This window comes from Nicotiana tabacum, chromosome 19 (assembly GCF_000715075.1).
Source record: "Nicotiana tabacum cultivar K326 chromosome 19, ASM71507v2, whole genome shotgun sequence".
NCBI classification, from domain to species: Eukaryota; Viridiplantae; Streptophyta; class Magnoliopsida; order Solanales; family Solanaceae; genus Nicotiana; species Nicotiana tabacum.
Genome location: NC_134098.1, coordinates 101,390,296 through 101,402,648, shown reverse-complemented (window position 1 = coordinate 101,402,648; position 12,353 = coordinate 101,390,296). Strand labels below are relative to the sequence as shown.

The 12,353-nt window shown below is 40.7% G+C and overlaps 2 protein-coding genes across 2 annotated transcripts; both read right to left on the bottom strand.

The window, feature by feature from the left end:
* Positions 1-3,550: 3,550 nt before the first annotated feature.
* LOC142173621 (uncharacterized) lies at positions 3,551-5,485 on the bottom strand. The gene is made up of 6 exons (XM_075239244.1): positions 5,364-5,485; positions 5,064-5,130; positions 4,681-4,913; positions 4,215-4,587; positions 3,983-4,094; positions 3,551-3,882 (listed from the first exon to the last, which is right to left on the bottom strand). Exons 1-6 carry the CDS (start codon positions 5,483-5,485, stop codon positions 3,551-3,553), a joined length of 1,239 nt encoding a protein of 412 aa, XP_075095345.1.
* Positions 5,486-5,772: 287 nt separating this feature from the next.
* Positions 5,773-6,331, bottom strand: LOC107798565 (large ribosomal subunit protein uL5z-like). The gene has a single exon (XM_075239555.1). The coding sequence runs from the start codon at positions 6,297-6,299 to the stop codon at positions 5,784-5,786; it is 516 nt and encodes a 171-aa protein (XP_075095656.1). The 5' UTR covers positions 6,300-6,331; the 3' UTR covers positions 5,773-5,783.
* Between the last annotated feature and the right edge of the window lie 6,022 nt (positions 6,332-12,353).

Genomic DNA, 12,353 nt, shown 5'->3' with positions numbered 1-12,353 from the left:
AAAATATCATGTATCAATCTCTAGTACAAACTTCTCTGCCTTGTCGTGTCCTTGATGTTTTCCTTCTCTTTTTCGCACATCATTTCCTTCTATATGCAAAAACTCCCCATATACTTCTGCATCTTGTTGCAACGACTTCCAAACATTAGCTGCATTCACATAATTGCTAGTACAACTATATGCACTCCTCAGTGAAGCTAAAGTCTAGAATTTTCGAGCATGTGTTTTGAGGAGTGATTTGTGTGATCTCTAGCTTTCATCTGTTGATTTTAGTGGTTAGCACCATACTTGGGATGTGGAATTAAGGAAATGCATTGGGGTAATATTCCATAATGCATCCATTGATCCCATTTTTGAGTTCCAAAAGTCCAGTCATAACTGCATTCGACCAAAAAATTGAAGAGATTTCTCTTGTCTATGCCCTGTTTGATCACGTATTCGTGTGATCCCCAGCAGCCATTTGAGGTATCCATTTATTGGTACCATTCTTGGTATGTATATCCAATAAGATGCACTGGTGCTTTTTTATAAAATGTACCCAATGTTCCCATACTTGAGTCCCAAAAGCCCAGGTCATACAACACGATTCTGGGCAATGTTGTCCTTGCTTCCATGCTTGTGCCACCTATTAGTACTCCTTTCAAGGGACTGAGCATCAAAGGCTAATACCATTCTTTGGATTTGTAGCCAATAGTAGGGCATGGATATAATATCTTTCCCTGCAAAAAAGAACCCAAAGTTAGCATAAACAATGATCCTCATGTCCTCCTCCGAAAGGATTTGGCTATGATGATCTGCAGCAAAGTGTTGTTCTGCACAGTTCATTATCTGGCTCCCTGTATGTGATATCCAAGTTATTGGATGTAGTGTCTTTTTCCACAACACACCCCTTGACCCTATTAAGTCCAGACTGCCCTAAATCCTCATTGCTTCCAATGCCAAGCAAGTGTGCACCTTCATGCATTGTTGGTTTGCTAATGTTTTATTGAAAATTTTGGGCATCCTTCTGTAGTTTTTGATCCAGTAGAAGTTGTTGATACTTTGTATACTGTTAATCCTCCAATCTTCCATGCTTATGCTCACTAGTGACATCTCTTCCTGGGACTGATCACCTAGTGCTAATACCACCCATAGAAGATAAATCAATTGGTGAGGCATGGAGACAATATTTTTTCCTGCAAAAAAGAACACAATGTTAGTTAAAAACCAGTGTACTATGACCTCCTCCAAAAGGATTTGATCACAACATTCCATAATATCTCCTCTCCCCCTTTTTATTCCCAGCTTCAGCAGCCATATTTCACTCGAGAACAAGCATTCTAGTGAGACTACTCCAGTTGCCTGCAGGCTGCTACTCCACCTTGTTACCTCCTCTCCTCCTATTTTCTTGCAACTTTTACTCTTAGATAAGGGCATTGTAATTTTTCATTATTCACTATCCTTCTCCCTTGAATATCTAGCTCCCAGAAACTGTGTGCCTCAATATATCCAACATCTAATGCATAGTTAGCTAAATGATCAACCAAACTATTTCCCTCTCTAAGAGTATGAGCCACAATGACATTGTTTTTTGCCATCAGCTCCTTGATCTCCTCCACCTGTGTAGAGATAACCCATGGCACACTTCATTCTCCATTTAAAATATTTTTGAGCATCATTGAACCAGTGTGGAGATCAATAAGACCATAATCATGCTCCACACAAAACCTCAACACCTCCAGAATTGCCTTAGCTTCAGCTTCTGTGTTTGTTCTTTCCTACACCTCCTTTCCACATCCATAGACTATATCCCCCTCTTCATTTTGTAACACAAAGCCTATGGAACTTAGTCCTGGATTATCCCTAGAAGCCCTATCTGTATTGACCTTGATCCACCCTGGACTTGGATATCCCCACAACACCTTAGTGAACTTCAATTTAGGCAAATAGGACTCCATCATACTCAGCAGGTCGGGCCATTTATGTGGTACATTTTGAAGTACTCGCTTTCTGAGTTTAACTAGTGATTGTATAGTAGTGGACACCTGATAAATGACCCCGTTCATAGTTACAACATCTCCATGTTTGTAACTGTTTCTTCTCTTCCATAACTCCTACACAATCATAGCTGGTAAGGCTTACATAATAGGATGCAATCGAGGGATCACATCTGCACTCCAACGCTTGGTCACTGCTTGATGGAATGTAATCCACTGCATAGTAATACCTGCATGAGCCAAAAAATATTTCCACACACTATTTGCAGCATATGATGTAAAGAACAGATGCTGCATAGTCTCCTCGTTTGGTTCAGTACAACACCAACACTTTGAAGCCATAAGATACCCCAATCTCCTGAAGAAATCATCCAAAGGCAGCTTATTTTTCCACATTTTCCACATGAAGAAAGCAATCTTAAAAGGTAGTCCTTTCACCCAGATTTTCTTGTAAGCATTGGCAGGTTCATTTCTCCTTCTCAAGTATTCCCATGCTGATTTTACACTGAATACACCCCTTGTTTCTAGCATCCATTGAGGTTTGTCTAGAACATCGTGCACCAATAGAGACTTCATGTTCAACAGAATGTGATCTGCAAGTTCTTCTGGTAGTATCTCCCTTATATTCTCCTCATCCCATTGATCATTCTCAACCACATTATATATGATGTGTATGGATTCATCACATAAAAAGTCTGGAGGTGTGACAAAGTATAGAGCTCCCAAACCTGTCCAGTTTCCAAACCAGAATAGTGAGGACCCCATCTTAGGCTGTCATAGTATCTGATATTCAATGATATCCCTACATTCCAACATTTTTCTCCAAACATAAGAACCATTTCTCCAAGGAACGATCATAGGGTTCAATTTTTTGCAATATTTTTGACTCATAAATGCACTCCACAAGCTAGGTTTTGTTCTAACGTTCCACCATAACTTATAAAACAAAGCTTTGGAGATATCATGTAGTGATCGAAAACCCACACCCCCCTCTTCACAAGGTAAACATAAAGTGTTCCAAGAGGCCCAATGCCTTTTTGCCACACCTATTGTATTGCTCCAGAAAAATTGAGCAAAAATTTTATGTAGCTTGTTAATCAAATAAGGTGGGGGATTTACAGAAGAAAGAAGATGTATTAACATACTTTGGAGAACATTAGAGATTAATACAACCCTTCCTCCTATAGACAACAACTTCCCTTTCCAATCATGCACCCTATTCATTACCTTATTCATGAGATCTTGGTAATAATCCATCCTCCTTCTAGAATAGAAAATAGGACAACCAAGGTACGTAAATGGAAAATCCTGCTTAGTTATACCTGTAATCATTTGCACCTTATTCATTACTGCATCACGTGTTGAATGATGCATGTATATGGAAGATTTGTTCTTGTTTATGAGCTGGCCAGATGCACCCTTATAGGCTGCCAAAAATTCCATGATCAAACGCAATGACCTTGCACGAGAAGAAGTAAATATGATAGTATCATTCGTGTATGCTAGATGATTTATCTTGGGACTCCATTTGAGCAATCCTAATCCACAAAAGTATTGATTCCTATACAATGCATTCAACCCTCTTGATAATCAACAGCCAGTACAAATAAAGTAGGTGATAATGGATCACTTTGCTTCACCCCTCTTATTGATTTAAAGAAACCATGCAGCTGCCCATTAAGTAACACTGAATACCAATTATTTGAAACAATTCCAAAAATCAAGCCAATGAACCTTTCTCCAAATCCCATCTTCCTCAATATCTTAGTTAAGAAAAGCCATGACAGTCGATCATAGGCTTTGGTCATGTCCAATTTGATCACTACATTAGGTCCTGCTTTGCTTCTAAGTCTGATGTATGTGATGATCTCTTGTGTTAAGAGAATATTTTTTACTATGCTCCAGCCTTTTACAAATCCAGCATGTTCTTCAAGATATTAGATTTGGAAGCAACACTACAAGCCTTTCGTGCACAACTCTAGAAAAGATCTTGTTAACAAAATTACTAAGGCTAATTGGTCGCATATCAGAGAAAGTAACAACTTCCTTCTTCTTTGGTAGTAATACAAGATTAGTGTGAATGACATATCTGGGAAATTCATGACCACTGAATAAAGCCTTCACCATATCTACAATGTCATCACCAATTATATCCCAATAAGTATGGAAAAAACATCTAGTAAAGCCATCAGGACCCCCTGCACTTTCCCCATTTAGACCAAAAACAACTTATTTTACCTCTTCTTTAGTAGGGTGTTTTATCAATTCCAAGTTCTGAGCATTGTCAATCATTTTATGAATATGATCAAGGATGCCAAAGGATGTGGGAACAGTTTCTTCATGAAATTGGGCTTGAAAAAATCTCACAGCTTCATCATCCATCTCGACACTATCCTCTAACCAATCACCATTAGAATTATGCACTCTCTTCAACTGCAATCTTCTTCTTCTGCCATTAACTTGTGCATGGAAGAATTTTGTATTCCTATCACCATCTTGGAACCATGACATTCCAGCTTTTTGCTTCCAAAATTCCTTCTCCAAAACTAAAAATCTGATCAACTCTGCTTGAACTTTCTGCAGCCTTTCTCTATTATGATATGTAGGAGACCTATCAAATTGAGCCTCATGCACTATCACAACCTCCTCCAGACTTGCAATTCTTTGAAAAATGTCCCAGTATGTTGCTCTACTCCATATTTACAAAGCTTTCTTCAATTTCTTGAGCTTGTGATTGAACACAAAAAAAGGATTTCCTACAAAGTCTACATTCCAGTTTTGTCCCACCACATCTTTGAAAGTCGGATGCCTACTCCAAAAATTCATAAATTTAAAAGCCTTCTTGATTGGTGTAGCATCAGGGTTACTTTTCAATAACATGGGACTATGATTAGACCCTGTTTTAGATAAGTGAGTGATCTCTAAATTAGGCCACATCTGTTAAAACTTCAAATTGCCCAGACATCGATCTAATCTTTTGAAAATGCAGTCATCTTCATCTCTACCATTCCACCAAGTGAAAATACTTCCGTTGAAGCATAGATCACATAGGTTACATGTGTTAATACAATGTCGAAAGTCATTTACCTCATTCAAAGACACTGGTAGTCCACCAAATTTCTCCTCCTCGCCCCATATAACATGAAAGTCCCCCCTACAAGCCAAGGTAAGGACATATCATTGGCCAAATTATACAAACTGTTCCACAGTTCTATACGCTCATTGACATCGCATTTTGCGTACACAAATGTGACCATAACTTATAATTGACTATCCAGGTTTGTGAACTTCAAAGTAAGATGCTGCTCCAAGACATAAATTATATCAACTCCATGCTCATCATCCACGAATACCCAGATTTTATTAGAAACATTAGAGAAGGCCTACAGCATTCCAATCCTCCTCCTATATCTTTCTAGCTTCTTCTTCTTTTGTTTTGGTTTCATGATTCCTATAAACTTAAAATGATGCTGCCTTTGAATGATGATAAGCCTCTCAAAGGCTTGCATTGTCTTTATTGACCTCACATTCCAAATGATGGCATTCATTATTAATTGTGAGATTTAGTTAGGGTCCTTCGAATTTGAACCCCAGGAACTATGCTTTGATTGTTATCTTTTGGTTGTTTCTTCTTCCCCCTTCCAAGTGATTTCCCTTTATCCATGTGCCTAGGTGAGAGATAAACATGCCTTGCAACATGCTTGAAGTTCTGATTAGTAGAATTAGATGTTGGTCTACAAAATGCATACACATAAACTTGCTACTGAACAAATTGATCTATCAGATAGCTCTCAACTAGCTCTCAGCTTACTGAATGTTAGAGGAATTGTTAAGGATAACACCTTCATATTTGACCTGGAACCACTTCATGGCATCTTCCTTTGTAAACCTGTGCTGGATCCCAACCCGAGACTTGCACCTACGATGTCTGGCAACACGGTATCCTGGGCGTTCTAGGACAACATAGAAATTGATACCATAGATACCAGTCGAAGGGTCATACTTAATTCCAAGATCAATGTGCTCCTGAATACCAAATCCAAAGCAGCCAGTCTCACTGAAGTTCCTTCTCAATAACTCATACTCCTTGACCTTCAATCCACTCTCAAAGAGTTGCATAGCTTTATCCCCTCTGACAGTGACATAGTAGGGAATCTTTTCATTACGTCTGATTCTGAAGGATCGCACAGTATACCTTGCCTTGGAAAAAATAGGGGATTGGCCACTGAGTTGCTCCAAGACCTTGGCAGCTCTGGTGAGACGATCTCCGCTTTCACTGATAGAGATGTTGAGAACGAGCTTGTGGACTTTAATCTCCCGCATCGGATTGCTCAATTTCTACTCTGAAGCCATTGCGCTTCATTTGCAGCTACATGGCAGGTAGTTAGGGTGCATAGGGAAGGGGAAGGGGGTGCATAGGGCAGGTAGTTAGGGTGCATAGGGGAGGTAGTTAGATTTTAGGTTTGAAAGCACACGTTGCACTCTTTTTTTCCTTGAACCGGTTTTGTCCCAAATGGATTTTACAGCAAGGTTTTTAACGAGACAACCAATAAATCGTGCTAACTTAGAATTGAAGGTCGGTTACGAACCGGTGACGATGATAACAATAGCATTCAATTCCTCTCTTCGATCAACACCGAACACTGGGTGCATTACCCTCGGATATTAACTTTAGCATGGAAAGAGACTTCAGGATTGAAAGATCATATTGATCGGGGAGATTCATTGTAAGGGCCAAACAGTCAAATGAACCGTGCCCACATAGACTGCTCGAACCCTGGCACAAAGCACTAGAACCCTGGCACAAAGCATTGACACATGTATAACTATTAAGCCTAAGAATAAAAAGAAGTCTCTTCCTTGCAAATATCTTATCCTTGAAAACATTTTCTTGCATTTTTTTAAGGAATTTCCAATATTCGATCCCCTAAAGGTATCGATCCCAAGGGCCGCCTTAACCCGAGTTCAAACAATCACTCTCTCACTCGGGTACAGCCATCCGAAAATAAACTCGGAAGGTCCAAGCTATTAGACCTTGGGGGCATAAGAACTATTCGGCAACGCCCGAATTTCAAAGGCCACGGCCGCCCTTACTTGGGGACTGTTATCTTAGGGAAGCCCGGATAACTCGGGATAGCAAGCCCATTGAGCAACACCCGAAGTAAAAAGGCTATGGACAAATTAACATGGCTCGAAAATGTCCGAGACCCGAAACAAAAACATGGCCTTCAAAAAATTTCATAACCGGTTCTAAAGGCTACCCTCGGCAAACTATAATCTAAACTACTTTGAGAAAACAGTTTCCAGTGATACCGAATCCCCACGATGCCTTAAAAAAATAATGTTAAAGAAAAGGTTTGTTTGAACCTTCGAAAACAACCTAATTATTTCATGCTAAGGGAAAAAAGCTGTGAAAGGGATCCTAATTATTTCATACAAAAGCTGTGAAAGGGAAAAAAGCCTTGTATATTCATATCCAAAATTTCTTTTTACAAGGGCTAAATAGCCTCGATACAAAATTTTACAAAGGCCGAATAGCCTTGAAAAGCAAAGACAAAAATATTTGAACGGATCCTAAGTGGCCTAGTCTTTGTCAGGGGACACATCATCATCTTCGGGGACTCCGCCACCTTCGGACTCACCCCGAATCTTCAAAACTCTCGGAATCTTCCTCCTTGGGATAAGCCAGCTTCCTGGCCTCAGCTTCGAACACCTTGGCATTCTCGATTTCAGTCAATAAGTCAAAACCCCAAGCATGAACTCCCTCGAGGGCCTCCCTTCAAGATTTCCACTTCGTATGCTACACTATATTTCACACTTGGTCCTGAGCCGCCTCGGCATCGGCCTTGTGCTGGGCCACCCTCTTATCAGCCTTGGCCTTGACCACGATGACCTATGACTTGCCCGTATCAAGCTTCTTGGCCAGATTTTCTTGAGACTGCCGAGCTCAGCTCAGACTGGAGCTCCTCGATATTTTTGACATGTACCAAGGCCTTTTCCTTTGTAGACCAGAGCTTGACCTCAACCAAAGTCAATTATGCCCGGGCAATCTCTATTTCCAAGGCCAGGCGGTCCATGTTTCTTTTTCATTCTTCGGCCTCAGCTTTTACTGTATCTACCTCCACCTGGAGCTGCTAGATCTGGTCAAGTTTCTTTTGAACTTGTAGGTCCGGACCGTTAGCCACTGTGTTTGACTCATTGTCACTAACTTCAAAAACTCTTCTTACCTGCTCGACCAGGTCGGTATGCTCCTTCCGAGCCGCTCCTAGCTCAGCCTGGAGTTTCTCACTAAGAAGCTTGTAAGCATCCCTTTTCTCAGTAAGCTCCCGAGTCTCGGCTTCGTGATGGTTTAACTCTTCCCGATATAGGAAAAAAAGTCTCGTGATGAAGCACCGAGGCCTGCAAGCACAAAGAAAAATACTACGATTGTTTACGACATAAACTAAGTACATAAAAGAGGCATCCAAAGTTACCCTATTTTAACACATGTTGTTCTTCGTTAAATAGGCAAAGCGCTTCCACCTCGTCCATCTTGGCTTGTTCCTCTTCAATCACCAGGCACAGAAGATAACTAGCAACCCCCATGAGCGCGGAGAGAACCCGGGCACCCTACGGGACAGACATAATGATTGACCGTTTTCGGTCAGGATCTGCACTCGAAGCTGGGAACCAATTAACTAATTTTGAACTTGAAGAAGGACCGATTGCTCCATAGGATGATATCTTCTTTGGCACCGGTAACTCACCCAACCCGGTGACGTCCTCCGAGGTAGTAAAATCTAAGTCGTCAAAGAAATAGTTAAAAGACTCTCCTGCCCCTTGGGGCACCTCCTTTGGGCGTCCTTTTAGCATTCGGGCCTCGTTGATCATTGAATCAATAAATAAAGGTGTCTCGGAGAGGTCTATCACCCCAAGTGCACCCTTCGGGGCATTATCCTCTGCCCGAAAAGCATCGGTCGTGGTCTCTTTATCGACCTCCCCAACTCGGGGTAAAACTACCTCGCCCCTTTCCGGCTCGGAGGCTTCGGCCACTGCCCCTTCATCAGCCACCCTGGTTTGAGGCAGTTCGATGCCACTTCTCATGGGGGTCATCAACTCGGAAGCTTCTTCTTCTTCCTCGGACACATCCCTCAGTCGATTGAGTGAGTCCGATGGGATTTCCCCAGCGCTGGTGTTTTCCTTGGATTTATGCACCAGCCTCTTTTTTGGTTTTTGCTTCTCCGAGTTCGGAAAACTCGGAGCCCTTTTCCTCACCCTATCTCGGAGCAGGGGACTCGGAGGGGCAATCCTCGCCACCAGATGGAGGCCTCATTGCAACATCCTTGGGAAGACCTGCAAAGAAAAGGAAAATGAGTAAGGGCTCAGGAACATGGGGAAAACCTAAGCGTTGTCCGCACGAGAACGGAATCTCACCGTGAGAATGGGCCTCTTATCGGTCATTCAAAAATTCACGCCATGCATGCTCGGAATATGGTTTTTGCGACACGATGCCCTCGACCCACTCCTTGAGTCGAGGAACTGCATTTGGCATCTGAGCAACAGCTGCACCACCACAAAACATCTATGAGAAGGGAGGAAAAGGAAAAACGATAAACAAAATCTTAATGGAAAGATTATACTTACGTTTCATGTTCCATTTCTTAGGAAATGGCATATCCTCGGCCGAGATTAAATCCGAGGTCTTCACTCGAACGAATCGGCCTAACCAGCCTCAGTCCCGATCCTTGTCGATGCTCGAGAATGGGGCCTTACTGGCCCGACGGGAAAGTTTTATTAATTCCCCTCGATAGAGTCGGGGACTGTACAGACGCATGAGATAATCGATGGTGAAGGGAAACCCCTCGATTTTGTTATGAAGAAGAGGAGGAGAAATACTATCCTCCAGAAAGAAGGATGAATTTGACCGAGGGTCACCTCGTACCTCTTACAGAAGGCGATGATGACCGGATCCAAAGGGCCCAATGTAAAGGGATAAGTGTAAACACTTAAAAAAAACCTCCACGTGGGTAGTAATCGCTTCCTTGGAGAGGAAGCTATAGGTGACCGAGCATATATATCTCGAGACCGGTTCACACCAACCCAGTACCGAGGAGGTTTTCTCGATCTTGAAATCAGCACCGGTCGGGCACCCCACAGGAATGAACATCTTTAGGGGAGGCTCCGATGTTGGTTCCTCAGTAACAGCAGACGAAACTTTTTCCTCTTCAGCCGGTCACGAGGCAGAGGGAGTTTCTTTTTGGGGAACAGATTTTGAGGTCTTCGCCATTTTGGAAAATGAAGGAAAAAGAGGAAGTTAAAAGAGTATGCTTGATGGTTTGAGATAAAAGAAAAACAAAAGTTCTTATAAAGGATTTCAGAGTAACCAGAAAATAGATGCTTGGGAGTGTTTAAATTTCTAAGGTACGAGGGCAGAAGGTTTGAAAGTAAAGTTTGAATGAACTAATGAGGGGATATTTATAGTCTCTCAGCGACTGGTCACATCTGAGAGTGGTCAACCAACAACTGACAGGCATTTAATGCCTTTAAGACTTGACTGACAAGCTCGGAAATAACTAACAAAAAATTGAAATATCCACAACCGGTCGGATATTACAGTGAGAATCTCGGCACGTATCAGCAAGGAAACGACAATTAGCGAATCAAGAGATTTTTACCTTTTATAGGAATATACCTAGAGTAGGACTCCTCTACTATATAAAGGGGGTATGATAATTCATTCAACACACTGTAACACGCATCACAAAGCAATATATTATTATTATTTCTAATTCTCATTATCTTGTCATTATGTTCCGGGATCGATAAAAGCATTCTGACTCGAGGGTAACCAATCTTCAATGCTAAGATCGATCAACTTGTGTGGTTTGCATTTACTTCCTCATCGTTTATTTCAATATTAATTTGATTTCTCATTTTGTATCAAGTTAGATCACGTATTCATAAAATTAAGTACAAATTCAATTGTTATCCGATTTTGAGGATAAACAAAGTACTTAGAAGAAGAAAGGCCTTTGATAATAACTTCTAACTAGCTCAATCTAGAGATTATGACTACTGTGATACGATATTTTTGCGTCGAGGGTTATTTTTGTGTTGATCCTGCCTCTCCAAAAATTAAAACTTATATGCTACATTTTTTGGGTTCGTAGTGAGGACCAAAGTTGATCTGCATAATAAAGAAGGCTTTATGAAGAATAAAACAATTAATTAAATCTAAACATCTAAAAAAAATTTGACCATGTTTGTTGAGGTTCAAAATAATGAAAATATTTAATTCCGCGACTATTCGAATGAAAGAATAGGAAATTATTATTTTTATTTACAAGGTAGGAGTACAGGTCAAACCCCCCACCTTAAGACAGATTTAATATAAAAAAAAAGAAAAATCACATGTCTAGCATCAAACAATTAGTACATGTTCGAACTGCCTTATTAGCAAGTCTACAAGATTTAATACATAAGTAATTAAGATTTTTTATCAGGTCTCTAATTGATAATTATCATAATGTCACGACCCAAAATTTCCCACCGACGGGACCGTGATGGCGCTTAATATTTCACTTGCTAGCCAAGCCGACGTTAGAGAATCATTAAATCAATTCCTTATTTTCATTCAGTAATTAACAATAATTAACTAAGATGAAATATAATAAATACGGAATATCATAACACTATATTAATTACTACCACCCGGATCTGGAGTTACAATTCATGAGAATTCTAGAATTTACTACAAGTAATAATCTGAAAGAAATACAACTGTCTGAATGAAAGATACAGTAGAACAGAAAAGATAGGCAAGGACTTCAAGGTCTGTGAACGCTGACAGATCTACCTTGAGTTTTCGGACAGCGGACCAATAGCAAAATCTCGATCAACCCGAACCGGTATCAAAGTCTGCACAGAAAGTGCAAAGTGCAGTATCAGTACAACCGACCCCATGTACTGGTAAGTGTCGAGCCTAACCTCGGTGAAGTAGTGACGAGGCTAGGGCAAGACACCCACATATAACCTAAACAGTATAATCATGCTAGTGTCAACAACAATAAATAAAGAAATAACGTAGAAATAATGGGAAGAGAACATACAGCGGGGGAATACAACATAAAGACTGAGAATAATGAAAAGACAGAATTAAACCAAAAATCCTTAAACGAATTGAGCAGTTAAAACAACAAGTAAAACTTCACGGCATCACCCTTCATGCTTTTACTCTCAACCTCACCAAATAAATAAATAGAATGGCACGGCATCACCCTTCGTGCATTAAACCTCTCATAATATACACGGCATCACTCTTCGTGCTTTAAACCTCTCATTATATACACGGCATCACCCTTCGTGCTTTAAACCTCTCATAATATACATGGCATCACC